We start from the raw sequence: 27003 nt of genomic DNA, 5'->3' as shown, positions 1-27003 counted from the left end.
AATCCCTCAGTTTTTAGATGTGGAAAGGGAGAAAAACCAGGTCTAGAGCCTCAGTCCAACTGACTAAAAGAGCCAAGGACGTCTCACTGTACCACCATGGAGACCTCAGAGCTGGCTGCTCCAAAATCCTCATTTTCCAGATGAGGAAACTGAGGCCCAGAAAGTTCGATGACTCGCTCAAGGTCAACAAGGACAAGTGAACAGGAAACTAGGACCTCGTAGACATCTGCCAACAAGTTACATCCAAGAGCCAAATAGGAGGGACACAATTCTGAGCATCTAACACCACGTTGTCTATCAAAACAGATACCATGGACCCAAACGAGAACCTGTTCAGTTGTTTGCCTAATGTGAAATGCCTCCACTTTGGGCTCTGGACCCTCTTCAAAGTTGACACGTAAATGCAATTCAACACCACCATTCTCTCGAGCACAGAGCACAACTCGAAGGCTGATTCAAACAACCTCATGGCCAGCAACTATCCTGTGGAACTGAAGGCCTCGCAAAGGGGGCTGGTGGGTCTGAGCCGGTGCCGAACTTCCAGAAGCACCAGGGAGATTCTCTCTGCACGAGGCCTCTCTCAGCTACCTCCTGTGTGACCTTAGTCAAGACGCTTACCACTCCAAGACCTACGTTTCCTTTCGGAATAGCACCTACTCATAGGGGTGTCATGAAGCCTGGATGAAATAAGGTGCTCTGAGTTACTAGCAAAAAAAGTTAATGATAGCCACATAAGCAGCCTCTCACCCTGCCTCGCTGATTCCACCCACTCCCCAGTTCCCCCATCATCGCCTTTAATGAGAACATTCCAGGTCTTATGGGGTTCTCTGGGTTGGTAATAATCGCGGCTGACTACTTGTAAAATTGCTTCAACTCTCATGTCAGCAAAATGATCTCACCATTTAAACAAGTGACCCCATGCCAGGTCGTTCATCCTAGTGGAAATAATTCTCTGAAAGGAAAAGCTCGCTGTGTAGAGTTCACTGCAGCTCTGCTTACAAAGGTTAAAAAATTGGAAACATACTGCTTGTCCCAGATAGGGGAATGGATATATAAATTATGAAACATCCCCCCCATGGAATATTACTCAGCCTTTAAAAGTGAGGAGTGTGAACACTGCAGGAATATGGAGAGAGGTTTATTACATAATGTGAAATGAAAGACACAGAAAGCAATCATATCTTGCGGTTGCATGGAAAATGTATTTGCTTCTGGATACAGAATAGAAGCATGGGAAAATAAAAAGTCAATCCACTAGGATGATGCAAATGTGAGTATATTTTTGAAATTTTGTTTTCTGCTCTTACCCTGCTTTTGAGCAACAAATACCTTTTATAAAGAATAGGAAAGAAGGGGCGCCTGGGTGGCTCAGTGGTTTAAGCCCCTGCCTTCGGCTCAGGTCATGATCCCAGGGTCCTGGGATGGAGTCCGGCATCGGGCTCTCTGCTCAGCGGAGAGCCTGCTTCTCCCTCTCTCTCTGTCTGCCTTTCTTGCCTACTTGTGATCTCTCTCTCTCTGTGTCAAATTTAAAAAAAAAGAAAGAAAGAAAGAAAGAATAGGGAAGAACACCTGACACTCCAGCAACAATCGAGCTAAGAGCAACTTTCCTTGGTGGGACAATGCCTGGCCCAGAGTAGGCACTTGGGAAATGATAAAGAGAAGAGTGAATGAATAAACAAGAGTTAACAGGGTACCCCCCCCACCTCAACAGCAGCACCGATGCCGCGCCACTGGGAAGCCAAAGCAGACCAGAAGGATTGGTGTTCTCTTTTTCCATTCAAACTCCTGGCCAGAGGTCTGTTTGGAAAATCCATCATGAGTCTGCCCTTTCCATGGAGCTGAGAAGAAGACGGACCTCAGCAGGCACAAAGTAAGATAAGGTAGTAGAAGGCTTAGCAGAGGATGTGCACAGAGTAAACACAGAAGTAGACCACCTGTATGGCCATTAGTAGTGTACAGAGGCAGAGCCCGACAAAGGGCCCGATGGCCTGAGTCTCCACTGAAGAGATGCGGGATCCCCGCCCACCAACAGTCCCAGTGTGCCTGTCTCCGTGAGGTGGGGGGCTCTGGGCTGGGGTAAGACTCAAGTACTTCTAGAGCCCTTGACTGGGATACCATCCAACAATGCCCTAAGCCCCACAATAAGAGTTAAGGTCCTCTGCCCCTACCCCTCCTTCTGTTCCCATCACTTGGCCATTGTGTAGGTCACGTCAAAGACAGAGGGATAAGGGGAAATGAAGACCAAAGTCAGGAGCTAGGCAGTCATCATCCATCCAAATAAAACTTTGCAACAAGAACATGATTCCGTTAACCTATTAACATAGCACTTGGCAACCTGATTTTAAACCAAGACCCACCATTCCAAGGGCTGTGGAAAGACCTGTGACTATCCAGTTCCTGGGCAGCTTCCCCTGGCCTGACTTTGGTCAGACACCAACATCGCAGCCGCTGGGCTGTGTAAGAATTCCAGTGCTACCTCTGTGGTAGAAGGAAAAGACATCTATATAATCCAGGGGCGCCTGGCCAGCTCAGTTGGAGGACCATGTGACTCTTCTTCTCAGGGTTGTGGTTCAAGTCCCACGCTGGGCATAAAGATTACTTTAAAAAAAAAAAAAGAACAACAACAGAAAAACCCAAAGACCTCTAGTCTGAAGATGAGACTGGCAAACAACAGCTATAACAGGTGTTTGTTGGCGGGGTGAGGTGGGGGGTCATGGGACTTATAGTTTTCTTACTCTGGTCCCCTCAGTTGTTTGGGACCACTTCCCATAGGCAAGAGGACGCCGCAGCAACCCTTTTCCCTGACTCAAGCCACATGCCCTCCTTGACATCCAGGGGCCTTACCTGGAGGGATCAGCCTTTGTGAGAAACAGGACGTGAGCCCTCTGAGCTTTACACCAGGGACAGGAACAGAATTCCCAAAACCTAGCAGGGATGCGGGTTGGGACTCCTCTCCTGCAGTAGAGTAGGAAGACACTGGCTTAAATGTTGGGGGAGCTGAGTTTTTCTGATTCTGCCAGTAACTAGATACTGGTTTGGTGTATGTCAGTTGGTCTGTCTGGGTCCCAGTTTCACTTGTAAAATAAGGAAGATAGACTTGATTATTATTACCAATAAGAGGTTCCTGGTCATGGTTGGGGGGGGGTGGGCAAAGGGCATCCCTGAGCTATATTCAGTCAACTTGTAAAGGAAGATTGTATCACACAACACAACTAAAGGTCAAGTTTCTATGCTTTTCGCTGGAATTCTATCTGCTTGGTGTGGTAGTACTGATTCTCTCCAAGGGCTAAGAAGAGTAGACTGCTGGTGTTATCCGGATCCTTACTTAATAAGAGCAGGAAAATGAATTATTCCTCACTAAATGCAGGTTGTTGATGATGCATAGAAAGAGAATGAAAAGCAGGCAGTCACCAGGCTGGATGCCAGGACGCTGCACAGTCTCTGCGTCCCTTTCATCCCTAACCCTCTGGAGAGATTATTTGCTTTCCCAAGGATGGCCTCCCCAGGCACCACTGCTCATGCCTGGCCTGGAGGATCTTGGAAGGGCCTTCCAGGTATACCAAGAGGGGAAGCAGGCTCCCTGCTGAGCAGAGAGTCTGATGATGCAGGGCTCCATCCTAGGACCCTGGGATCATGACCTGAGCTGAAGGCAGAGGCTTTAACCCTCTGAGCCACCCAGGCGCCCCTGGGATGCAACCTTCTAAGTTGGGCTCCTTGCACTTAGTATAATGCATTTTAGATGCACGCCTGCTCCGTGTTTGCATGTATTGGAAATTTGTTCCCTTTTACTGTGAAGTGGCATTCCACGGCCTATCTCCTGTATGTCTTTACTCATTTACCAGTTGATGGGTATTTGGGTTGTTAATAGTTTGTGGCTACTGTGAATAAAGCTGCTGTGAACAGTTGCATCATTGTGTGGACATATGTTTGAATTCCTCTTGGGTAAGCTCCGAGGCATGGACCTGCTGAGCCTATGGAACATTAACCTCTGTAAGAAATTGCCAGATCATTCTGCAAAGTGGTTGCAGCGTTTTGCAATCCCGCCAGCCGTGCATGGAAAGTTCTAGCTCTTCCACACCCTCACCTGCACTGGGTGCTGGCAGTCTTTTTCATTTTAGACATTTCAGAGGGGGGAGGTGGTATCTCGTTGAGGTTTAAATTTGCATTTCCCTCCTGAATAATGATGTTGAGCATCTTTTCATGTTCTTATGTTCTATTTGTATATCTTTTTATACGATGTCGCTGTTTAAATCTCTTGCCTATTTTATAATTGGGTTGTCTTTTTATAGTTGAGGTGTAAGTGTTCTTTATATATTCTGGATAAAAGTCCTTTGTCGGTTATACGTATTTTGAATATTTTCTCCTAGTCTGGCTTGGCTTTTCGTTTACTCAGTAGAATCTTTCAAAGATCAGATGCATTTAATTTTTCTAATTTCTCTTTCAGGATTGGCGCTCTTGGTGCCCTAAAAGAAAAAAAAAACCTTTGCTATCCTTGATGTCATTAAGATTTTTCTCCTGTTTTCTTCTAGACCTTTTTATGACTTTTGTTTCTAAATTTAGGGCGGCGATCCACTTCAGGATAATGTTCATCCCTCCATCAAATTTTATATCGGAAACTGTCATGATAGTGAGCATTTACATAGCACACACTACATGCCTGGCACTATTACAGAATTTATCAATACTAACGCATCAAACCTTCACGATAATTCTCTAAGGTAGTAAGTACTTTTACTATCTCCATCTTACAGATGATACGGTAGAAAATTCAGACACAGAGGTTAATTTGCCCAAGATCGCATGAGTAGTTAGTGCTAGAAATGAACCTGGAACGCCAGCCACATGGCTCCTGGTCTGGATACCTGACCAGCACACTCCACAGCCCCCTGCTGTACTGACTGAAGTTTTAATAAATGCAAAACCAGACCTAGGTTCTGCATGTGTGGAGCTTACCACCAAATAGGGGAGCTAGATATTTATGTCATGTCTATTCAAATAGAAAATTACAACAGTGAAATCACCTAGGAGAACAAATAATAGGGAGATGTGACCAAGTGAGGAAACTGGGAGCAATTTCCACTGAGGAAATGAAGATTGAATTTAGATTTGGAGAAAGAGTGATGGTAGCCAGGCAGATAAAACACAACAGTCGAGCATGTCAGGCCAGGGAAAGACCAGGCAGGAAGGTATATTGTACACTGGGTGTTGGATTAAAAACTCTCAGCATAATCACCAACAGGGATGGCAATATTTATCATCTTATCTCTCTTCACTTACTTACCCCATTGCCCTTGAACCAGAGGGGCCAACTCATCTTGGTGTGACAAGACAGTTGGTCACCCTGTCTTGAACCTGTTCAGGGCAGAATGTGTGCATGAGCTTGGAACCACTTTAGGGAAGCAAGCACCATTATCCCCAGAGGATTCCAGTACACATGGAAAACTTTTCTGAATGGCACACTCTTTCATAATCAGATTTTCTGAAAGACAAAAAAAAAAAAAAAATCACTCTGATTCTTATCAGAGCTGCAGGGGAGCACAGCCTAAGAAGAAAGTTTGGGGTGGAGGGTGCCTGGGTTGTTCAGTTGGTTAAGTGTCTGCCTCTTGATCTCAGCTCAGATCTTGATCTCAGGGTCATGAGTTCAGGCCCCACACTGGGGCAAAGACAGAAAGAAAGAAAGCAAGCAAGCAAGCAAGCTTGGAAGAAAAAAAACTCTCCAACAAGAGAATATAGCCTCTTATTACTTCCCTGAATCTCCAAGGAGAAAACGATTGTAGTTTCAGGCTATAAGATGGCTAGCAAAATCAGGCCAAAATAGACAAAGAAAACAAAATAAATACGACTTGTGAAAATAGCTGTCCTTCTAACTCTTACCTCATCATCTTATTTCACAACAAAATGGTGACAGGCAAAATTCAAGATTCATTCAAGATTCAAGATTCAAGAGAAGCATTGTTCACCACAGCCTTGGACAGAATCTGCTTATCACCCAAGATCAGCAAGAGCTAAGAGCTGAATTTCTAAAGGCCCAGCAATGACTACATTCTTATTTAAGTTTTTCCATCCTGCCATCACCCTAGAAATTCTGAAGTCAGTGCTGTGCATGTACAAATTGCAGGCCTGACCACAAGAGCCAGGGGAGAGCTGTGGCTACGTTTATTTCATAGGTTCCTTCCATCACATGGCTGAGGACTGGGGGGCTGTTCAGAGTAATCATGACATTACGATCTTCCAGAAGACTCCTCTCAGCTGTCTCAGGTCTGGGACTATTTTCAGGAGGGCCTGTTAGCGACGTTCCAAAGTTAACAAATCACACACACACACTCACACACAGGTTAGCAATTTAAACAATGAATATGAAGATATCTCACAAACCACTATGTGAGGGGCATATTAATAGCTGTGGCTTCCATATTACACACTCGTGTCCTCAGCACCGGCCTCGGGAAGGGCTCAACAAACAGGAACCGAGCAGAAGCACCCAGCCCAGGCATTACGGGCAGAAGACAGAATGACTGACTCCCATCGAGGCCTTCTGCATCAGAATCCCTGGTTCCCTCCTGTGCCGGCTAAGCTCCTGCAGTCACCACCTAATGAAGTCCTTACCCAAAAGAAAATGAAATAATTTGTTCCTGTATGAAACATTGGGAGTCCTCAAACCTGGGGGCTGACTTAGGAATGGAGAAATCACTTGACACAAGGAATCTCATATCAGAAATGCAGTGCCTGCACCCAACCTCTGCTTCCAACTGATTTCGAGGAAGTTTCATTGCTCCAGGAACTTGCTGTCGTGCAGAGGGCAACCTCAAGCCTCAAACATCAAGCTGCTTTCCAGGTTACGGGGGGTGTCTCCCTCCAAGGAACCGACCTTTTACCTTACTAGTCTCCCTTTCAAAACCACAGCCTCATCCCCAGATGGTGGGTCCTTATCTCTTCTAAAGACTTGAGAAATTAACAATTGTAGAAGACACCCCTAGAGAAGGAACTACTCCTCGGGAATACAATTGGAAAACATCCCACCCCCCACCCCTACCCCCACGCCCGCACCGCTCACAACAGAATCATTGGGTTTTCTCACAACTTGCTTACAGAGTTGCTGTGAGGTTTCAATGAGTCAGTAAAAAGAAGACTGTTGGAAAGTGCCTGGCACAGAGAAAATGCTCAATAAATATTCGCTTTAAAAGTGCAGAAAATCAATTTGGACATATATGCATACATAAAGAAATACACACAAGATCACACCTACGGAGCTAATGTTTCTACTTTCAAAAATATGTACTAAGAAAATGCTCATAGATTTTCCAGATGAAGATTTATGTATAAAGATGGTCATCAGGGCGTTGTTGTAATAGAAAAAAAAGAAACCAGAAACAACACACACGTCCAACAATAACGGAGTAAGTACAAAAACGATGCCACTTTTCAAAAGCATGCTTTTGAAGAATTTGTAATGCTGTAAGAAAATTATCATGACAGGTAAAGAGGGATATGAAACCATTCACATAATATGATTTCAATTTTAGATATTCCAAATAAATATCTATGGAATGTCATAATAAGAGATTAGAAGGAAATACTCCAAATATTACTTGTGTTTCTGTCCCAGTGGTGAGATTCTTTATTCATTTCCAGCATTTTTCAAATTCTAGATACATATACAATGAGTGTATTAATTCTGCAAGTAAAATATAAAACAGTTAAGAAGCTATTTCAATTTCACAATGAAAAAAAAAAAAGTTGCATGAGATTCTAGACCAGGCCAATGGCAAGGAACAGAAAAGATAATCCTGAGGTTGAGCCCTCAGTATGTGGGGACTCTTGAAGGTCACCAAGGGGACAGAGAGACTATCCCAGAACTACTGGAAACTTTCTAGCTTGAGCAACATCATGGACAGGCCCAGCAAATGATGGTGTTTTGCATCACAATTGGAAATGTAGAGAGAAAGGAAGAAAAATGGGTTGGGAGAAAAGAAAATCCATTCCATTTGGCCTCGCTGGGTTTGCAGTACCAAAAGGATCCCCTGGTAGAGGGGCTCAGAGAGTTGGCTACTTGTGGGGCTAAAGCCTGGGAAAGAAAGATTTTGGTATACATGCGGGTATGGGCAACAGCCATGTGTCCCTGGTGCCATGGCTTGGCTGAGAATGCTCCATTCTCTGGGTTCTTTGAAGGGCAACCAGACTCTGCTCCCATAGAGGCTCTGACACTTGGGCTCTGGAGCCCAATTCCTTCCTGCCACCCAACATGGGACCTGAAGTGACCCCTGCCTCCCTTGGTCTGTCACAGAGACCACTGCTAGATGTTAGTCAAGAGTCTCACAGACACTCACCGTGACTTACATGCTGTTTGGCACTGTGGCTGCCGCTTCCATGAGCACTCACAGTCAACATAAAACTTGCGACCACATACTTTGTAGGAATAGTGTTCAAGACCCGGCTTCACCCAGTGGCCTCTTTTCACAATAACGCATAGGGAAACCGTCTCAAGCTTCAGGATCAGGAAAGTGTGAGCAACCGGACACCATGAACCCTACAACAGCTCCTGTTTCCCTCTCTGGCTTGGCCGATAAGGAGCTCAGAATAAAAGCTGTGGCCCATCTTCAGCAACACTGGAGGATCACATCGTGAGGACTCTGAGGCGCTCATCTGTTAGCATTTCAGTCTTTGTTTTACGGCCCTTATTTTCTCTTTGTCCCAATTTCTTCAACTATGAATCTATGTGAACTTCTTAAAGTCTAAGATTTTCTCCCATGTCACACTCACCCATTGATTCCATCTCTAGCTCCTGGAGTTGCACAAGAGAATTCTAAGGCCTCTTCCCCATAGCATCCCCTTTGAAGCCCATGTCCTCCACTAAATCTGATTCTTTTTAGGTACCAGAGCCTCACTTTCTTCAAAAGTTTGTCCTAGACATGAACTCCTCAAGAATCTTTCATCCTTCTAGACCCAGTTGATGCCCCATCTTCCCTTGGTGTCTTCTTTAGGCCCTATTTAGGCGTTCCCTCCACAGCAGAACCCACAAGCAACCACACGGGGATGACTGGTTCTCATACCTGCCTCTCCCACTGGACCATGGTTGTGCTCTGCACCTCCAAACAGTACCTAGCCGGCTGGAGACACAATATGATAATATATGCTTCATAAGTTTCTGTGGAGGAAATGAATGAATGAATGAATGTGCATAGATACATAACTTCCTCTCTCCTCTACATGCTAAAAGAAGCCCCCAGGGAGAACAGGGAGAGCCCAGTTCCTTTCAGCTCTCTGTGGGCCTTTCTACATGACAACTGCTTTTCCACAGCACTCTCCCTAACAGCCCTGAGGCCCTAGGCGCCAGTGTGAGAACTTACTCTCCCAGCTAAATCCAGAGTAAATACACATAAGACAGAATTGGTCCTGTGAGGGCAACTGGGATAAATTTTCGCAGAAAGAAAGGATTTCACAGATCAAAAATGCAAAATGCCACATGCTCCAACTAGCACTTATTTTAACAACAGAGCCTTACATAGGTGCTAATTACGTGTCGGGAATTGTTCTGAGCTCTTTACAAATATCTTATTTAATCTTTGTAACAACTTCATGAGACAGGTACTATTTCTATCCCCATTTCATTTTCATATACAGTCTTCTCAACACTGGCGTCAGCTATCCTACAACGAAGGAAGATGGAGCTAATTCCGTCACTAAGTAAAAGAAAATTAGTTCTATTTAGTTCACGCCAGTGCATGAATGGTTGACAAATCAAATCTTTGCCTTTGATGTGAGACCTGGATGCCACAAAATACATCACTGACTAAGCATTTATTGACCACCTCCCACCCCCCCACCCCGCCATCAGCACTGCCCCCCACGAGCTCACAGTCTGGAGAAAACAGTGCACACCTAAACAAATTAATTACCAGGCCCCATGACAAGCACATTAGAAGCAAGGACCCAATACAGCACTGGCGGCAAAAGGGAGTAATGATCTCTGGCTAGATAAGAAGGCTTCCTCCAGGGTGTAATGTCTGAGCTCAATTTTAATGGATGGCCCAGGGCTCACCAGGAAGCCACAGAGACAGAAGAGGGGGAAAGAGAAGGCCAAGATAGGGGAACCATTGACCGTGGGGAGCAAGAGGGGAAGAGCTGGGGAATAAGGGGTTATCACTGGGGTGGTGGCTTTGGCTGCGACATCACGAAGCTCAAAGTCACTAAAGGATCCGATGGTCATTCCCATTCTAGGAAGCTTCTTTGAGCTGCAGCATAAGGGAGGATGTCAAGACCAGACAGAGAGAGAGAGACATTTTAGGGGGCTGTTGCAATCAACCAAGCAAGAAACAATGTGCACCTGAGCAATATTCTAGGATAATCAGGAACCCGAATCTTCAGACGGATGGGAAGGCTGGTGCAGGACAGCAAGGTGACACCCCAGCTTTTACTTAGAAGACCAGGAGGCTAGTGCAACCAGCAAAATGGGGAGCGTAAGCTGGGAGCCCCATGCCAGGGATGAGGACAATCTCGGGCAGCCTCTAAGCTTGGGAAAGCCAAACTAGGCAGAAGACATTTTCTTAATAATCACAGAGCAGTTATTCAGATCCTCATTCACATCTCCTTTTAATAAAATATGATGCATTTCATTCTGTCATCATAGTGAAAAATCATTGCCCTTCGCTGGAAATTAATAACCTTTCAAATTAATAACCTTTGGGTAGGAAAATTGGTTTCATTAATACCTCCCCTTACACTTTGTAGGTTCGTCATCTCTCTATCCTGCTGTCCCCTGAAGCCAAAAGCCCAAGACTTATTGTTTGAGAAGCCTGAGTGACTTTATGCTCAGAAGGAATGATTGGGATCCTTAGTAATTAGGCTCACTTGAGTTCACTGCCCAAAAATGCTGGTATGCCCCCTCTGCCCCCAGAGAGCCCACCTCTGGGCTGGAGGGGAGGATGAGGGCATCGTCCCAGCTCTTGGCCTGAGCCCCCCTGCCTCTGTGCTGGGTTCTCATAGGTCAGTCTTCATCATCTCCCAGGGGAGAAATGGCCATTCTGCTGCACATGCCCTCTGAGGTTGCCCAAAGCTACCGTTCGTGCCTGCCTCCAGCACCTCCCAGTAACCTCGCTAGCTGGAGCTTGGGCTATGCCAGAGCTGCCAGAGGTGGAACAGATGCCAGGCTAAGCATTGTCTCCAATCTTACATTCCAGAGCCTGTTGGAAGAAGATCGAGAGTGGTTGAAACAAAGGAAGCACTGCAGGAGACAGAGACCAGATTCCTGCTTTTTAAAGAAGAAAGAGATAAGGGCTGTCAGATTCGGCTGAATCACCCGGACACATTAGAGCAGTGTGGCTTCAACTCCTCTCTGCCCCTGGTGATGATAATCCACGGGTGGTCGGTAGGAAATGCTGACATGCCTTTTTTCTCTCTGCATTTACATTTTCTGCTTTTCTCCCTCATGTGTCCAATTTTAATAAAAAGATAGAGAGCCGGTGATAACAACTTCATGCATAATATTTGTAAAGCACATTCTAATTTTCCAAGTACTTCCCCACACAGGATCTCATTGATTATCTCAATCCCATGAATAAGCAGGATAGGGAAAGCATAATTATCTCCACTATTCAGATAATAAAATGTGGCTCAAGAAGGTCACACATCACATGAGGGCCCAAAAGTGACTTCAGTCCATGCAAGTAAATCTGCCTGTTTCACAAGAGGAGATAGGAAGCCAGAAGACATAGTCTCCCAATGAAATATGGTAACTATAAGGTTTAAATGCAGCTCCAAATAACAGAAACCTAATTGGCAATAGTTCAAATGAAACAAATTTGTTTCCATTTCACACAATAGCCTAGAGATGTGTAATCCAAAACTGGATAAATGACTTTGGTCAATGATGTCCTCAGGGACCCAGCTCATTTCCCACTACTCTGCCATTCTTAGAGTACTGCCTTTGTCCTTATAGTCCAAGATGGCAGCCAGAGCACCAGCCATCATATCTTTATTCCAGGTAGCACAATGAATAAAAGGTATACACAACAGAGTCAAAGAGCATGTTTTTTTTAAAAACAGCTATATTGACATGTAATTCACATACCATTTAAACTCATCCATCCATTTAAAGTGTACAGTTCAACGGCTTTTGGTATAAAAGATAGTTTTTTTAGGTTAGCCACCCAGAAATATCTGTAAAATGCTTCCAGTTTTATCCATGAGCCATACCTAGATAGAAAGATGACTGAGATATGTAGCCTCTTGGAGAAAGTGTAGCATTTTAGGGATGCTAAAAAACCCTGGACGAAGGGGAGAAAGAATATTGTGGGCAATGATTGAAATGAAACTAAGCAAGGACTTTTCTCCAAGAGGAAATTCTGCCACCCTGGCTCCCAACCAACGCACAAATTGAAGCCTGGTTCACGACTTGAAACTTCCAGAGATTTGGTGATCTATTTCGTGACTTGGAAACCTTTCCCTGCCATCTACTTGAAAAACACTCTGGAAACCCTCATCTATCCTACTGTAGAAAGCAAAATAAGTCCATCTACCCACCTGCCACTCTTTCAACATTGATTCACTGAAAGCCTGCTATGTGCAGGCTCATAGCCTTCCCATGTACAATACAGACCCTGCACCTGGTCTTATGTTGTAATGGGGAGCCACATGATGTCACAGGGGTAAAGCCATGAGATGGGGTGCTTGCCACTGCTGGGGGGAAAACAGAGACACCTGTAGCCTGCTAGCAGCTTCCACCTAGGACTTAAAGGGCTCCCACCCTAGGGAAGTTGGGGATTCCACACACCCCAGGGTCAGCAGTGAAGGTGGTGGTGTTTTTCCTACCCCTAAAGAAGGGACCTAACATAGACTGACACCCTGCTACAGGTTAGGCCCTTTTCATTATACGTCAACCTGTTTAATCCCCACACCTTCCTCCAAGGTGGATTAGTATCTCTTAGAAGAAGAAAGTGCGCTTAGAAAGGTCGAGCAACTACCATAGTCACACAGCCAAAAGTGGACAAAGATTCAAACCCAGAGCCCTCATGCTCCAAGCTCACACTCTCGAAGACTCCCTTTGTCAGAGGGGTCCAATCGGGCCCCGTTCCTAGCAGGCTTCAGCCTGCAATCCTCTCTGCGGCTCTCTCCCGCTGGCCTAGGAGCTCAATCCATGATTCTCTAAGACAAACAGAATAGGACACAGAGGGCAGAACGCTAAGAAGATGAAACCTGTTTTAAAGGAAACTAAAGATCAGTCGTGGAAAGCTCTCCTGTGGGAACCCTGGGGGAGGATAGGGGTTAGAAGGAGGCCAGTCACGGTAGAGAAGAGTATCCCATTTCTTCAACTGCTTTAGCCAAATGGACTTTCCTTACAAGAAAAAAGAAAGAAGGCGGGAAGGAGGGAATGTATGGAGAGGACAGGTTTGGGGACGGGCAGAGTTAGAAGCCAGAGGCACCAAGTCCGGATGTCTGCACACAGAGGAGTTAGCTCTCCCCACCCTCCCCCCCACCTACCCCCCCCCCGCCCCGTCATGCTCTCCCCTCAGACCCTGCCCCCTTCACCCTCCCTGTCTCCATTGACACCCCTTGCCTCTACTCGCACCTTGTACTCCCTCACCTTTCCCTGTCTCCTCACCCTCCCTGCCCCTCCTCACCCTCCCTACCTTCCTCCACTCCCCCCTTCTTTCCCTGCTTTGTCCTCACCTTCCCTGCCTCCTCTGACTCTCCCTGTCTCCCCCTTACCTCTCCCTGCCCCCCACTTCGACTCCAGCAACCCCCAGCTGTTGGTAGCTCCTTGCACTCCCCTGTGCTTTCTCTCCTCTTGGCCTTGGCTCAGCCTGTGCCTTCTGCCTGGAGTGTTCTTCTCCCTCTTCTGCTGAACAGTAGCCATTATACAGTAGGTGCTCCAAAAGTATTTGTGAGCTGAATTCATGACTAAATCAGTATCTTGTTCACAAACGGACCATAAAGACAGGACCGTTACCAGGGTCCTTTTCCAGAATGAACGCTTCATTCTTAAAACGCAGAAGGGCTTAGAACTACTCTTGCCAGTGAGAGGAACAGCAGCAGCTGCCTCACTGGGTCACTAACTCTGAAGGTAACTGCACATCACTGACATTTACTGAGTGCTTGCTGCATGCCGGGCGCTGTTCTAAATGCTTCCTAGCGACTGACTGATCTCCTCTTCACGGCAGTCCTGGAGAAAGGCCACTACGGCTAGCCCCATTTTCCAGATGGGGAAAGTGGTGCACAGAAAGGTTAATGAAAGCTAACTAATTGGGAGAGTCGAGACTTGAACCCGAGGGGCTCTATCCACCTGGAAGGCACTGGGTGCATGTTCATAAGTGGTCAGTGGTCAGTGGCCAGTGCCTCTGAACCCAAGTGACCTGCGTGTCATCAGCATTGATCTCCAGCCTGGAGAGCAGTCTTGAGGCACCCCAGACTCCTCTCCCCCCGGAGAGGGGATGCCTCGGGGCCCTCTCCTGACTGTGCGCCTCTGCGCATGCTCTTCCTTCTGCCTGGACCCCCCTAGACTCCCTGCCCCACAGTCACAGCCCGCCCATATTTCCGTAAGTGAGCTCCTAATCATCTTTGCAGACACCAGTGTCACTGCTCCATGAATCGGGCGTGCCCTGCAAGTTGGTTCTCGAACAAAGGACATACACAGAAAGATTCTCCATACACATGGATTGAGCTCCTGCCACGTTCCAACTCATGGGGCCTTGTTCCCTCAAAAGCGAGCAGATGCAGTGGGCAGGAGGAGAGCAAAGGAGCTGGGATCCGGAGCTGTGGCCTCGCCGGCCTCCTAGAACGGGGAAAGAGTTAGAGCTGAGCCTCAGAGGATAGGTCAGCTTTCAGCTCCTCATTACATAGACTTTTCCATTATTTTAAGGCTCAGAAACTCTTAAAATAGGGGCATGTTAAGAGAATGGTTCTCGGTTGGAGGCCAGGGGTAGCCCCCAGGGGACATGTGGCAAAGCGCAGAGACATTTTTGGTTTTCACAACTTGTGGGGGATAGCGCTCCTGACACGTGCTTCATGGAGACCAGACATGCTGCTGGATAGCCTACGGCGCACAAACAGCCCCGCGACAGAAAGTATCTGGCCTAAAGTGTCCGTAGTGCCAAGGTCGAGAAACCCCACATTAAGCCCTTTCTTTTGGAAAGATGGATCCAGCCTTCATTAGCCAAGAACTGGGAAAGAAAAAAAAAAGACAAACGGAAAGATGAGACTAGTACAGTGCCCCCCACCCTGGGTCCCCTTCTGGTTAAGCTGACGGCTTTGTGCCTCACTCCCACAGGTGGACGGCTTCCTGGAAAACTGGATCTGGCAGATGGTCGCCGCCCTGAAGTCTCAGCTGGCCCAGACTGTGAACGTGGGGCTGGCCGACTGGCTCACCCTGGCCTACCACCACTACACCATGGCTGTCCGCAACACCCGCCTCGTGGGCCAGGAGGTGGCAGCTCTCATCCAGTGGCTGGAGGCAAGGCCTGCCCTGCCCTCCCTTCCCCTCCCCACTCTTTCCTCCCCTCCCCTCCCCTCCTCACCTTTCTCCCCGCAGGGACTGAGAGAATTAAGCCGGTCTCGGTCTTGTAAGCATCCCAGACAAGAGAGCCACTCCACGAAGCTTGGAGGAATGGGATGGCACAGGTGGAGATGGGACATTGGGGCTCCCTCAGACGTCATGCCTGAACCCCTATTTTGCAGGACTGTCTTCCCTCCCCTTCCTCCATCCACCACCTCTTTTATGCTCTCTCCCTTGGATGTGCTAGCGGATCTGAACACACCCATGGCCCATCAAACCCTAAGAAATCAACAGGAGCACCATGTAGGGCATTCATATCCTAGTAAAGACAGGCAGGGTGGGGACGGGGACCAACATCACCAGGCGGGGCCCCAGGTAGCTGAGTCTGAAAGGTGGGTGCCAGCAAGGTGAGAAACCAGTCTGGCTCAGGAGGCTAAATTCTCAAGCATCCCCTCTGCCACCTGGGGCCAAGAACAAGGGGGAACCTGAGAACGAGCGGGACCCATACAAGGTTTCTGTCCAGCAGCTCTCCCACTAACCATCTTGCCTCTGTCTTCCAGGAATCTGCTCAGTTTTCTCGGAGCAAAGTTCATCTAATTGGGTACAGCCTGGGTGCTCATGTCTCAGGATTCGCTGGCAGTTACATGGGCGGAAAACACAAGATTGGGAGAATTACAGGTAACCATGTCCATAATCAATGATGGCATGGGGGTGTGGGGCAGGACCTGCTTCCCTAACAGTCCCGGAATTTCCATGCACCCAGCCTCCTTCACACTGCTGCAAGCAGGACCGCTGTCCTAGCCTGCTGTCCCTCAAGAATTCAGAGTAAATCACAGCCCCAACCCCTACTGCCTTTCCTCCAAGGGGTGCCTCTCATAGTCATGCCAAAGAGGACCTCAAAAGTAGACTTTCTAAACACTTTTTACCAGGAAAGAGTTTATTTTCAACTTATAGTTTAAAAAGCCCAATATGAGCAAGTTAAAGGATCACGTCCGAAATTTGCACTAACATCAGCCATGTCTGTGCCTCAGTTTCCACATTTGTGGAACACATGGGTCTTACTCTGGGACCCATTTGGTTTGAAGGAGGGGGCGCCACACTGACTTGGAAAGGGCTCCAGATACCCGGTAAGAGCTGGGGATGTGCCAGAAGGCCTTTCCTCCCACGCTCCCTTGACACCAACCTCATCCCCGGATGCTACCTCACAGTTGTGTTTGGAAGATCACACCTGAGGAGGCTATTCCCCAGCCCAGTCCCCAAGGTGCACAGATAGCCACAGTGTAAAACTCAGAAAGCCCAGGGACACCTGGGTGGTGCAGTTGGTTAAGCATCCATCTCTTGGTTTTGGCTCAGGTTGTGATCTCAGGGTCATGGGATCAAGCCCCACATCAGGCTCTGTGCTCACTGCAGAGTCTGCTTAAGATTTTCTCTCCTTTTCCCTTTGCCCCTCCCCCTGGGACTTGCTGACACATGCTCTCTCTCTCACTCTAAAAATAAATAAATATATTTTTAAGAGAGAAAGAAAAGAAGGAAGGAAGAAAGGAATAGGGAGGGAGGGAGGGAACCAGCCAGCCAGCCAAAGCCCTTCTCAGTGTAGTGTTCCAGAGTTCTGGGACTCTCCTCTCCAGGCTGTCTTCCTGTAGTCTCAAGCTTCCATGAACTAGGTCTTTCTCTACTTCATGAATACACCATGGCCTCCTGTGCTTCTGGGCCTTACATGTCCTTTTCCCTTTAGCTGAAATATCTTCTTTTTTTTTTTTTTTAAAGACTTTATCCATCTATTTGAAACAGAAAGAGAGGACAAGACGGGGGAGAAGGAGAGGCAGGCTCCTTGTTGAGTGGGGAACCTAAGGCAAAGCTCAATCCCAGGACCCCGAGATCATTACCTAAACCAAAGGTGGATGCTCAACAACTGAGCCACCCCAATGCCCCTTGCCTGGAATATCTCAGCACAACTTACACCCCCCGCCCCAGCCTACCTAACAAACTCCTACTCCCCCTTCAAGATGAGTTAAACATCACTTCACCAGCTAAAACAATACTTCACAGGCTAAAACAATTCAAAGGAAATTGAAGATGAATAACGTTGTTGTGACTTCTCATTTTATAAAGAAGATTTATTTATTTATTTATTTTAGAGATAGAGAGAGGGGAGAGGGGCAGAGAGACAGAGAGAATCTCAAGCAGATTCCCTGCTGAACATGGAGCCCAACTCGGGGCTCGATCCCACAACCCATGAAATCATGACCTGAGGCAAAACCAAGAGTAGGTGTTTCAACCACCTGAAACACCCAGGTGTCCCATGACCCCCATTTTATCAAGTAAGAACACTTTGGGCAGTTAATATCTACGATTACCATTACTTCACCAAAAAAGAGGTTGGTTTTAATGTTTAAAAAAAAGATAAATAATGGAAGACATTTATACGAGACAAATAAATTCGTCATTATGAGAAATCACTTCATCACTTCCTCATTTTTTTTTTTTTTTTTTACCTTGCCGGGAACTGGGAAGACTTGGTTCATGGGCCAGTATGTGCACCCCCCAGGAATGGTTATCCAGTTATGGTTATATGGTTATCACTATGGTTATAATGGTGATCACTCTGTGATTTAACCCTCAATAGGCTGGGGGTAAACAGACCTTCACAGAAGGCCCATCCCCGAGGAACTTCCTAGAAGGCTGAGTCAGAATCCCAGAGGGGCGGCACCAGACCCAGCGCCCTCTCCGCTCTGTCTTGTGTCATGGGCTACATCAGGCATTATTAGCCAGGCCCACTCATGACAGAAGCAGCGGGACAGCTAATTACTCTGTCATCTCCTCCTCAGCCCCATGAAGAACGGAATATAAATCACACCAAGACATCTTTCATTTGTAACTACAGACGAGAGCTGGAGACAGGCACTCGCTGCCCCTGTCAATTCCTTCACCCCCATCAGGGATGGAAGCCAGGGCTGATGTGGGACATCAAAGAGTCTTCCAGAGAGGGTGAAGGAAGAAAGACAGAGGAAAACCCTTGAGAGCAGAAATATTCCTTCTATTTGTAGACGCCAACCAGCCAGGAGCTGCCTCTAGTCTCGCACACTACACATCTGTCACTCGACCAGAGTTCGGAGCAGTCCTATTCACTCAGAGAACAGTCATGTCCCAAGGCTGTTTTGGACATTCCAATGAGATGACATTGGTGTGGGAGAAGAGCCAGCTTGTTTAGGGAACTCACGGACAACATACAGGCAAATAAATTTTTTCTCTGATGGGTAGGTTAGAACTACTTAGAATAAGCACAGTGGCTTTTTGTATGCAAACAGATGCTCTTGAAAGTAGCTTGAGAGGTACTTAAAATTGATTTGCTTAAATAAATCAAGCATTCCCTCATAACCTTATTTCTACCACTGGATAGTTCCTGCAGACCTCTTTCCCCATAGATAATGTGCAGCCCGTGTCTAATTTTCGGCACCATGAATTACTGTGGTTTTACTGTGAAAAGGTTATAGCAAGATTTTCTAGAGAAAGATTATCCCTGAGGATTTTTTCCTTCCTGCTAGCGCATGAATGTGTAATAACATCAGAAAGCTAAAAGGAGCTTTCTGCTTTCTTCCCCTTGCTCCCACTAACCCTTATCCTTGCTTTCCCTGTTAGGACTGGACGCCGCGGGCCCTTTGTTTGAGGGATCTTCGCCCAGCGACCGTCTTTCACCAGATGATGCCAATTTCGTGGACGCCATTCACACCTTCACCCGGGAGCACATGGGCCTGAGTGTGGGCATCAAACAGCCCATCGCACACTATGACTTCTACCCCAATGGGGGCTACTTCCAGCCTGGATGTCACTTCCTAGAGCTCTACAAACATATTACCAAGCATGGCTTATATGGTGAGTATGATGGCCCAGGGGACAGAGCCAGCCTGCACTGGCTCCCATCCCCCATACGTACATATGGCCCCCAAGACCCAGTGAACCTTCAACTCTGTAGGGCTCTGGGGAGGGTTCAGGAATCCGGGGTGTATGCTCACCAAGCCCACTCAGAGGGAGAGCTTGTGAGAGAGTGGGTAAGGGCTGGGGTCCCTGCAGCAGGCCCTCCTTTAACTGGCAGTGGTCCTCGGAGCTCACGCTCTGACAAGGAGCTGGGGGCACCACCAGGAATCCCTACTTCTTAGCCCCTCCCAACAAAGTCTGTCCAGGGGTACTGGCCCTTCTGAAAGTGGAGTCCTGATGCCTGCGGTTATTTCTCCTTCTCCAGAAGCTTCCTCACCCAGGAGGCTTCCTCTGTTCTGGGCCACACAAGGATGCACTTAACAGATCCTTGATCTTTAGCTTCTTATCCTTCGTTTGACCAGAGCGTGAGTAGCTCTTCCACTCCTGGGAGATTTAATCAGCTGGTCCTGCAGGACCTTACTGGAATTCCTCCAATTCAAAGTTCAGTTCTAAACATGTCTTTGTTGTTTCCTTTATCTTGGGGCAGAAACTGGATTCTGGCATTATCTGGGCTGTGATCCCACTTCTCTCCCACATCCTAAAATATTGACCCGCACGTTGACCACATGCACAAGATTAAAGGACAAGCCTTTCAGCAAAAAATCACATGTTCCATGGGTGTTCTAAATCTCTCATTATTACAAAATATCATACTGATGAAAACATGTCAACTCACGCTAAGCCAACCGGAGACCCTGCCCCCCACCCTGCCCCACCCCACGTACCTCCTCCTCACCTCCATCATCCAAAACCGAGCTGAGAATACGCTCTCCTGTGATTACATCACCGCCTTCACCTCTCCAGTATCAGAACGACCTTCAAACTCAACATCATCTCATTTTGGCTGGACTCCCAGCCTTTCACCACCCACGCCTGAGAGAACCTTCTGCGAACTTCCTCTCCTCATTCCTCACATGCCCCTCACGTCATTGCCCCTCCAGTCATCCACGGGGGTCTGTTCCATCCCAGCTAACCAACCAGCCCTCCTCCCAGATCCACTCCCTCCCAGAGCTCCACACAGGCCTGGTATTGAGTAACCAGTTGCCTGACAAACCCATCTCTGTTAGTGCCATTTGCTTTTTTGTGCTAACCTTCCAAGTGGTGGAACTGAGTACGTTTATTTTGCTCGCCCAGTTCTAGTGTGGTTTTTCTCACTTTTCTTCACCTTTAGGTTTAAAGAGCGATCCCGGGGGTGCCTGGGTGGCTCAATGGGTTAAGCCTCTGCCTTCAGCTCAGGTCGTGGTCTCAGGGTCCTGGGATTGAGCCCCGCATCGGGCTCTCTGTTCAGCGGGGAGCCTGCTTCCTTCTCTCTCTCTGCCTGCCTCTCTGCCTACCTGTGATTTCTCTCTCCATCAAATAAATAAATAAATAAATAAATAAAATCTTTAAAAAAAAATAAAAGCAATCCCATTCTGGGGTGGTACTCGCAAAGCATCTGCCCAGAATGTAATCTGGTGACTGTTTTGCCAACCCAACCCCTCCTAGGTGAGCTGGAATGAGTTAGTGAACGCTTCTGAAGCTCAGCTTTCTCACCTACAACAGCTGCCTGAGGGGGCCGTGGTGAGATTCAGGAAGTGTGTGCATGAAAGCACTCGGCATAGGACCTGCCTTATACTCGGTGCTCAACAAGCGCAGCCCTAGACCAAGAGCAAGCTGTTGTATCTCGGCATTTAGGCTTCAGACTCTGGGAGAAATAGCTTTTGGCAAAGTTACCTGTGCTGTACCTTTACATTAGGTAATTTACATACCTTGTGGTGGTTCTTCAATGTTCTTGAGAATAATTTATTAAAGATTAGATTAAGATGTGAAGAGTTTAAAAAAAAAAAAAAAAAGGTTAAAAATTCACAGTAGGTAAACTTCCTAACCCTGCTCTTTGGGGTTAGGCCCAGATAGACCTGGTCACTAGAATTATCCTCCTAGAAGCCAATCCCCTTGCTGGTTTTACAGGCCAGTTACCCGAGGGAGGCAATGGCAGCTTTAGGACAAAGGGCAGATGTTGTAGGAGAGGACTGAGCTTTCACTAGACCATTAACTGAGCCCCAAGAGTACCTTGGCTCTCATTTACCTGGTGTGGTTAAGCAAAGAGGCATCCCACACAAGCCTGTTCCAGCTAATTCAACGCAAGACATCAGCACTTGCACATTTTTAGCCATTTAAGACATAAATATTTTTAAATAAATCACACTACCCCGTGTTCTTAAATAATTCAGTATTTTCTTAGGAACTTAGGCTTCCAGTTAAAACACCCACGGTGTGGGCGCCTGGGTGGCTCAGTGGGTTAAGCCGCTGCCTTCGGCTCAGGTCATGATCTCAGGGTCCTGGGATCGAGTCCCGCATGGGGCTCTCTGCTCAGCGGGGAGCCTCTCAATCTCTCTCTCTCTCTCTCTCTCTCTCTCTCTCTGCCTGCCTCTCCATCTACTTGTGATCTCTGTCAAAAAAATAAATAAAATCTTTAAAAAAAAAAAAACACCCACGGTGCCTGGGGAGATGCCTCTATACCACGAGACTGAGAGGGGTCTACTAGAGTTTCCACTCTCGAATTCCTTCCCACTGGGGCCGGGGGGTCAGCCTCAGCAATCCCATTCCTCCTTCCCAACGTGCCGCTCATCTGCCCTGCACACAGGATGATCCTTGGAGCGGAGGGGTCTCTGGAAAACGGAGGGGTGATAACGTCCTTCTTGCCCTGTGTTCCAGCCATCACTCAGACCATAAAATGCTCCCACGAGCGGTCGGTGCATCTCTTCATCGACTCCCTGCTGCACCCCAGCCGGCAGAGCACAGCCTACCAGTGCGGCGACATGGGCAGCTTCAGCCAGGGCCTGTGCATGAGCTGCCAGAAGGGTCGCTGCAACACCATGGGCTACCACATCCGCCAGGAGAGGCAGGGCAAGAAGCACAAAAGGCTCTTCCTCGTCACACGCCCCCAGTCCCCCTTCAAAGGTGAGTGCGGGTGGGCCCCAGGGCAGCCGCTCGGCCCAAGCTTCCCTCTGCTTTCTCAGGGGTCCTGAAACCACAGATTCTGGACGGCGACGTCGGCGCAGCGTTTCTCTCCGTTCATTCCCAACACCTGGCTGCCAAGCACCAGGTGGGAGGAAACCTTGATACTTTCTGGAATGATCCTTGCGAGAGCCTCTCTTCATCCAGTTCACGGTCCCCTAGCATGTTAGATCCGGAAGGCCCTGAGCAGCAGGTCCCTCGATCACCCAAGTCTCATTGAGCAGGGACCTGGAGGCGTCTTCAAACCCCAGCTGGAACCCACGGCTTTCCAGCTCTGCCCACAGCCTGCATGAAAAAAGGAGCCTCTGGGCTATGTTTGGGGTTCCTCGTTTCCTCTAAAATCTGGATCCACTGCTCTTACAGGGTATCCCTGTCTTACTGAGAACCTCCAAAGATGAAGTTTGGCTTCTAACTTTCCTCATCAGATCCTTAACCTCGGGGCAGACACCGAGCCCCGGATGCTCTCTGGGTTGAACCAGAGGTCGGAGCTGTGCCTCTTCCGGGGCTGAAGCCAGAGGAGGATTTCTCCCCCAAACCCCGAGTCCTCCAGGAGCAAACAAGCTGGCATCTGCTGCAGTTAACGTTGTGTCTAATCCTGCCAGCGGCCCCAGCGATTAGCGGCTCTGTCTCACGGCGCATGCTCACGGCGCCGGGAGGAGCTGCGCTGTTTGATTCTTACCGCCCAGAATATTTGTAGCCGCAGAAGGTGATCATGTCGTCACCCCCACTTTGCATTTGCACAGCGTTTTATACAAAACATCAGACTCAGCCATCACCTTTTTGCGGCCCCCACAACAGGCAAGCAAGTCGGCAGGGGGTAATGATCTCATGTTCAAGAGGAGGGAAGGGCAGCGTGGTAGAGTGACGCGCCCACCGCCACACAGTCTGGAAGGAGGCCAGCAACCAGGTGCATCCGACTCCCGGTCTGTGCTCCTTTTATTATCACACTCACAAGTTCAAGTTCCCAGGCGACTCGTTTTTTAAGCACAGGATTCCTGTTTATTTGAACTTGCACTCCCTGGCCAGATTTTCCTTCCCTGAAGCCCAGGAATGACAGAAATCTGCTGTGGCCGGCTGATCGCTTCTGAGAGCATCACAGTGAAGGTGGATCTTTCCTGCCTGAGGGGCCAGTGGGTCCCCTCTGCCGTCGGCCCCTTTGGGGTGGAGGAGAAGGTACCATCCGAAATCAGCTGAGGGAATTTGGAAGGACTCCCGCCTCAGAGAGCTCCCCCACGGCAGCCTGCCAATTAGACACTCATTTGGGTTAACCAGCTCCTCTTTTAAATGGCAAAGCTGCCTGGAGTGATTAAGCCCCTCCGATAAGCACATTTCACTGGCTCTGCTTTAAATCGTGGAATGTTAGCATTTCTAGACGCTGTTCTACCCTGCCATTTCACAGACGCAGACACCCAGGCCCAGCTGGGGAAAATCATTTGCCCAGGGACACAGAGTGAATTCTTGGCAGAGTCAGCATTTAGACCCAGACCTCCAAACTAGTTGAGGGATTGATTTCCTCCCCACTTCAGGAACCTGCCCCTTGTCTATTGGTGGAGGTGAGGGAGGGAGAAAAGAAGAAGGGGAGGTTTTGAGATCAGCTGGGAAGAAAGAAGACTGCTTTTCACCTTCCACAGCTTGGGGGTATTCTGAACTGAGGAGCTTGGTAGAGCTGGAGGACATCTGCTGGGGGCTTGGAGATGGGGAGAAAGGGCAGACAAGCATGTCGGGAAGGAAGAGGGCGAAAAAAAAGACCAACAGGTACACTCAGTCTGAGTTCCTCCCTTTTGCCAAGGACCCAGATGCCGGACTACCACAAGCCTTAGTGTGAACTCACAGGGGTCTCTTTCCTATGAAGGAGGACCGGAGAGCTGCATTTGGCCAGTGCTATCCACCCCAGCAGCTACAAAAGATCAATGTGTTCATCCAGTCATGTATTTTTCAAACATAAATTGAGCCAGAGTAGTCAGAATCCCTACTTCATGGGGCTCACTGAAGACCAGCCCCCGCCCCCCCCCCGCCGTAAATGTTCAGTGCCATCCCAGGAAGACAGGCAGGGAGACCCTTGGAGACAACACTCAGGTGTCTTTATTGTCAATGACTATCTCACTCCAGATACTTCTGATGAGCAGGGCCCTATGAGTCAGGACCGCCTGAAACCGGTCAGAACCCATCTTCAGCCCCTAACCGAGGTTCCCGGGCTGAGCTGTGGCCCACATTGCCCCCTCCTCTTCTCTGGGCCTTCCAAATTCTCCCCCATTCTGCTTCAGTCCTTCCAGTGAGCAAAACCCTAATCTGTTCACCAGTGGGGAGTAGCATCCCAGGAGTCACGTCAAGCTGCCCTGGGTATGGCCGGAAATGATCCCTGGGTGAGACTCTGCCCATTTGGGAACAGCTGCTCGGGGGTTGCTACGATCTGGATAACACTGCGTCACCCAGTATGGTGGCTGCGGCTAGTTACATTACTGGGAATTACATGCAATCAAACATTGGCTTCCCCAGTCAACTAGCCACCTTTCAAGTGCTCAGATATGTGGCTGCCATCTTGGAGAGCACAGAAATGGATCTCTTCTATCATCACAGAAAGTTCTGTTGACGGTACTGGCACAAGGCCTTTAATCTAGGTCCCCATAACTACACCTTTCTCCACCCATCACTATCATGATCATCTCTGACTTGGGCCCTCCAAGCCCATTTCACTGGCATTTGATGAATACTTGCAGATTCTTAAAAGAACAGACTTGCCCAGCCCTCGTTTCAGAGAACCTATAATTCATATTTTTTAAGAACATCTAATTGTATGATATATTTTAGTGCCGGGTCTGGCTGGGCCAGCTAAACATGGCCTCCCGATTGTAACTCCACAAAGGGTGACTAACTTAGCCCTCATTCCTCTGGCTCCAAATATATTTCAACGAAACCATCAAAGAGTCTGTACCCACTGGGCTGGTAGCACAAGGCAGTTATTGCCCACTTCTATTTTCACTGTCCTAGGAAGAGCCTTCACCAGTCTGGGAGCCTGTTTTTTAAAAGAGAAGAGAGGGAACGTATCCATCCTGAGGGAGACCTGCTTAGTGAACACCTTATCTAATTAATCCTCCAGCAGTGGGATGAGGCCACTCAGAGCGGAAGGAAGTGGCACTTATGGGGACCTATTCTGTCCAGGCTCCCTACTGAGTATATTGTTACAAACTAGCTCCTTTATCCTATAATCCTCACAACAAGAGACAGAGGGACAGAGACTGAGATGAGTCAGGGTGGGGACTGATGCTGGTGGATTTTCCAATAAATAAATTGAGACTTGGAGAGTTTACGACTCCCCCAAGTCGCTCAGTCTGTGAGCAGCACATGTAATGTTTGACCCCAGGTTGCTCTGGCTCACGGCCCTTGTTCTTCCACTCCACGCAGTCTCCCGACTGTAGCACCAACACCAGGTCCTCCCCACCTCTTTCCCTCGCCCTCTGTCTCCCTTTGCACTCCGGGCCTCATCCCATCTAGGGGAACTTGCTTGAGTACTCTTTCCTTTTGGTTGGTAGGCAACCAACCAAACTGTGACTTGGGGGAATCTGTTCGTCTTTGGCTTTTCTCCACTACTTCTTTAGGAAAGGTTTCCCTAATTTCCAGGGAGAGGTCCAGAAAAAGTACTGGGTGTAGTAGAGACAACACAGGCTTGAGATTGGGAATAGGGCGTGTCCAGAATTTGGCCTTGCTGCCAACCTCATATTTGACCTTGACCTAATGACAAAACCCATGCGGGTCTCCGTTTCTTCAGCCACAGAGTGATGGTGTGTGGATGACTATGGGCGCGAACCGCTAAAACCGGCCCCTGGGGGTGCAGCTCAGAACCGTGCCTGGTCAGTTCAGCACATAGGAAGGGAAAAGGTGTCCCTGGGTTAACACCTTCTAGAAGCTGGGCACTTTAATATACACTGTCCCATCACATCACATTCTCACGACCCCCCTGTTAGAGTCCTCTTGATGCCCATTTTATACATGAGGAAATGGAGCTTCAAAGAGGCTGTGAGGGCTCACGACCATACGGTGGTAGGCGGTAGAGAAAGGACTCCAGGCCCTCAGCTGAGGGCTCCTGTTGTCCTCCCACATGAAGCACCTATGGGCACAAACAGCAGGCAGCGTGATGCCAGTCAGCACAACACTCCTTACCACACACACACACACACACACACACACACACACTCTCCCCCAATCTCACCCCCAGCAGAAAAGGCAACTGCCCACAGAAGCGGCAAGAATCCAATCCCCTGACATCAGGGTATAGGGGAGGAAAATTTTTCCTCTACCCTTTCTTTTGGCTGGCCTCTTAATTAAGTTGACATAAAACCGCTCAACAGGAGAAAATGTTAATTCCACGTGTATTAGAGCCTCACAGAGCCGTGAGAGCTTCAAAGAAGTCAGGCAGTTGAAGCCTACCTGCCATCTGAGCTAAAGAGAAGGGGGTGGGGCTGTGGGGCTTCAGAGAGAAAGAAGTTAATTCACAGGAAGATGAGAAGAGCCAAGGTTTGGGAAACAAATGTTCATCGCACCATGCA

The 27003-nt window shown here is 48.2% G+C and overlaps 1 protein-coding gene across 1 annotated transcript in view; it reads left to right on the top strand.

Moving 5' to 3' along the window:
• Positions 1-27003, top strand: part of LIPC (lipase C, hepatic type) — a 149127-nt gene that overhangs the window by 108721 nt on the left and 13403 nt on the right. The window contains exons 3-7 of the mRNA XM_044229767.1: positions 11178-11365; positions 15263-15445; positions 16048-16165; positions 19127-19360; positions 22157-22402. Of these exons, the coding sequence (XP_044085702.1) occupies positions 11178-11365; positions 15263-15445; positions 16048-16165; positions 19127-19360; positions 22157-22402 (969 nt within the window). The remainder of the gene's footprint in view (positions 1-11177; positions 11366-15262; positions 15446-16047; positions 16166-19126; positions 19361-22156; positions 22403-27003) is intronic.

This window comes from Neovison vison, chromosome 13 (genome assembly GCF_020171115.1).
Source record: "Neovison vison isolate M4711 chromosome 13, ASM_NN_V1, whole genome shotgun sequence".
Lineage (NCBI taxonomy): Eukaryota > Metazoa > Chordata > Mammalia > Carnivora > Mustelidae > Neogale > Neogale vison.
This window is presented reverse-complemented; position numbering and strand designations above follow the sequence as displayed.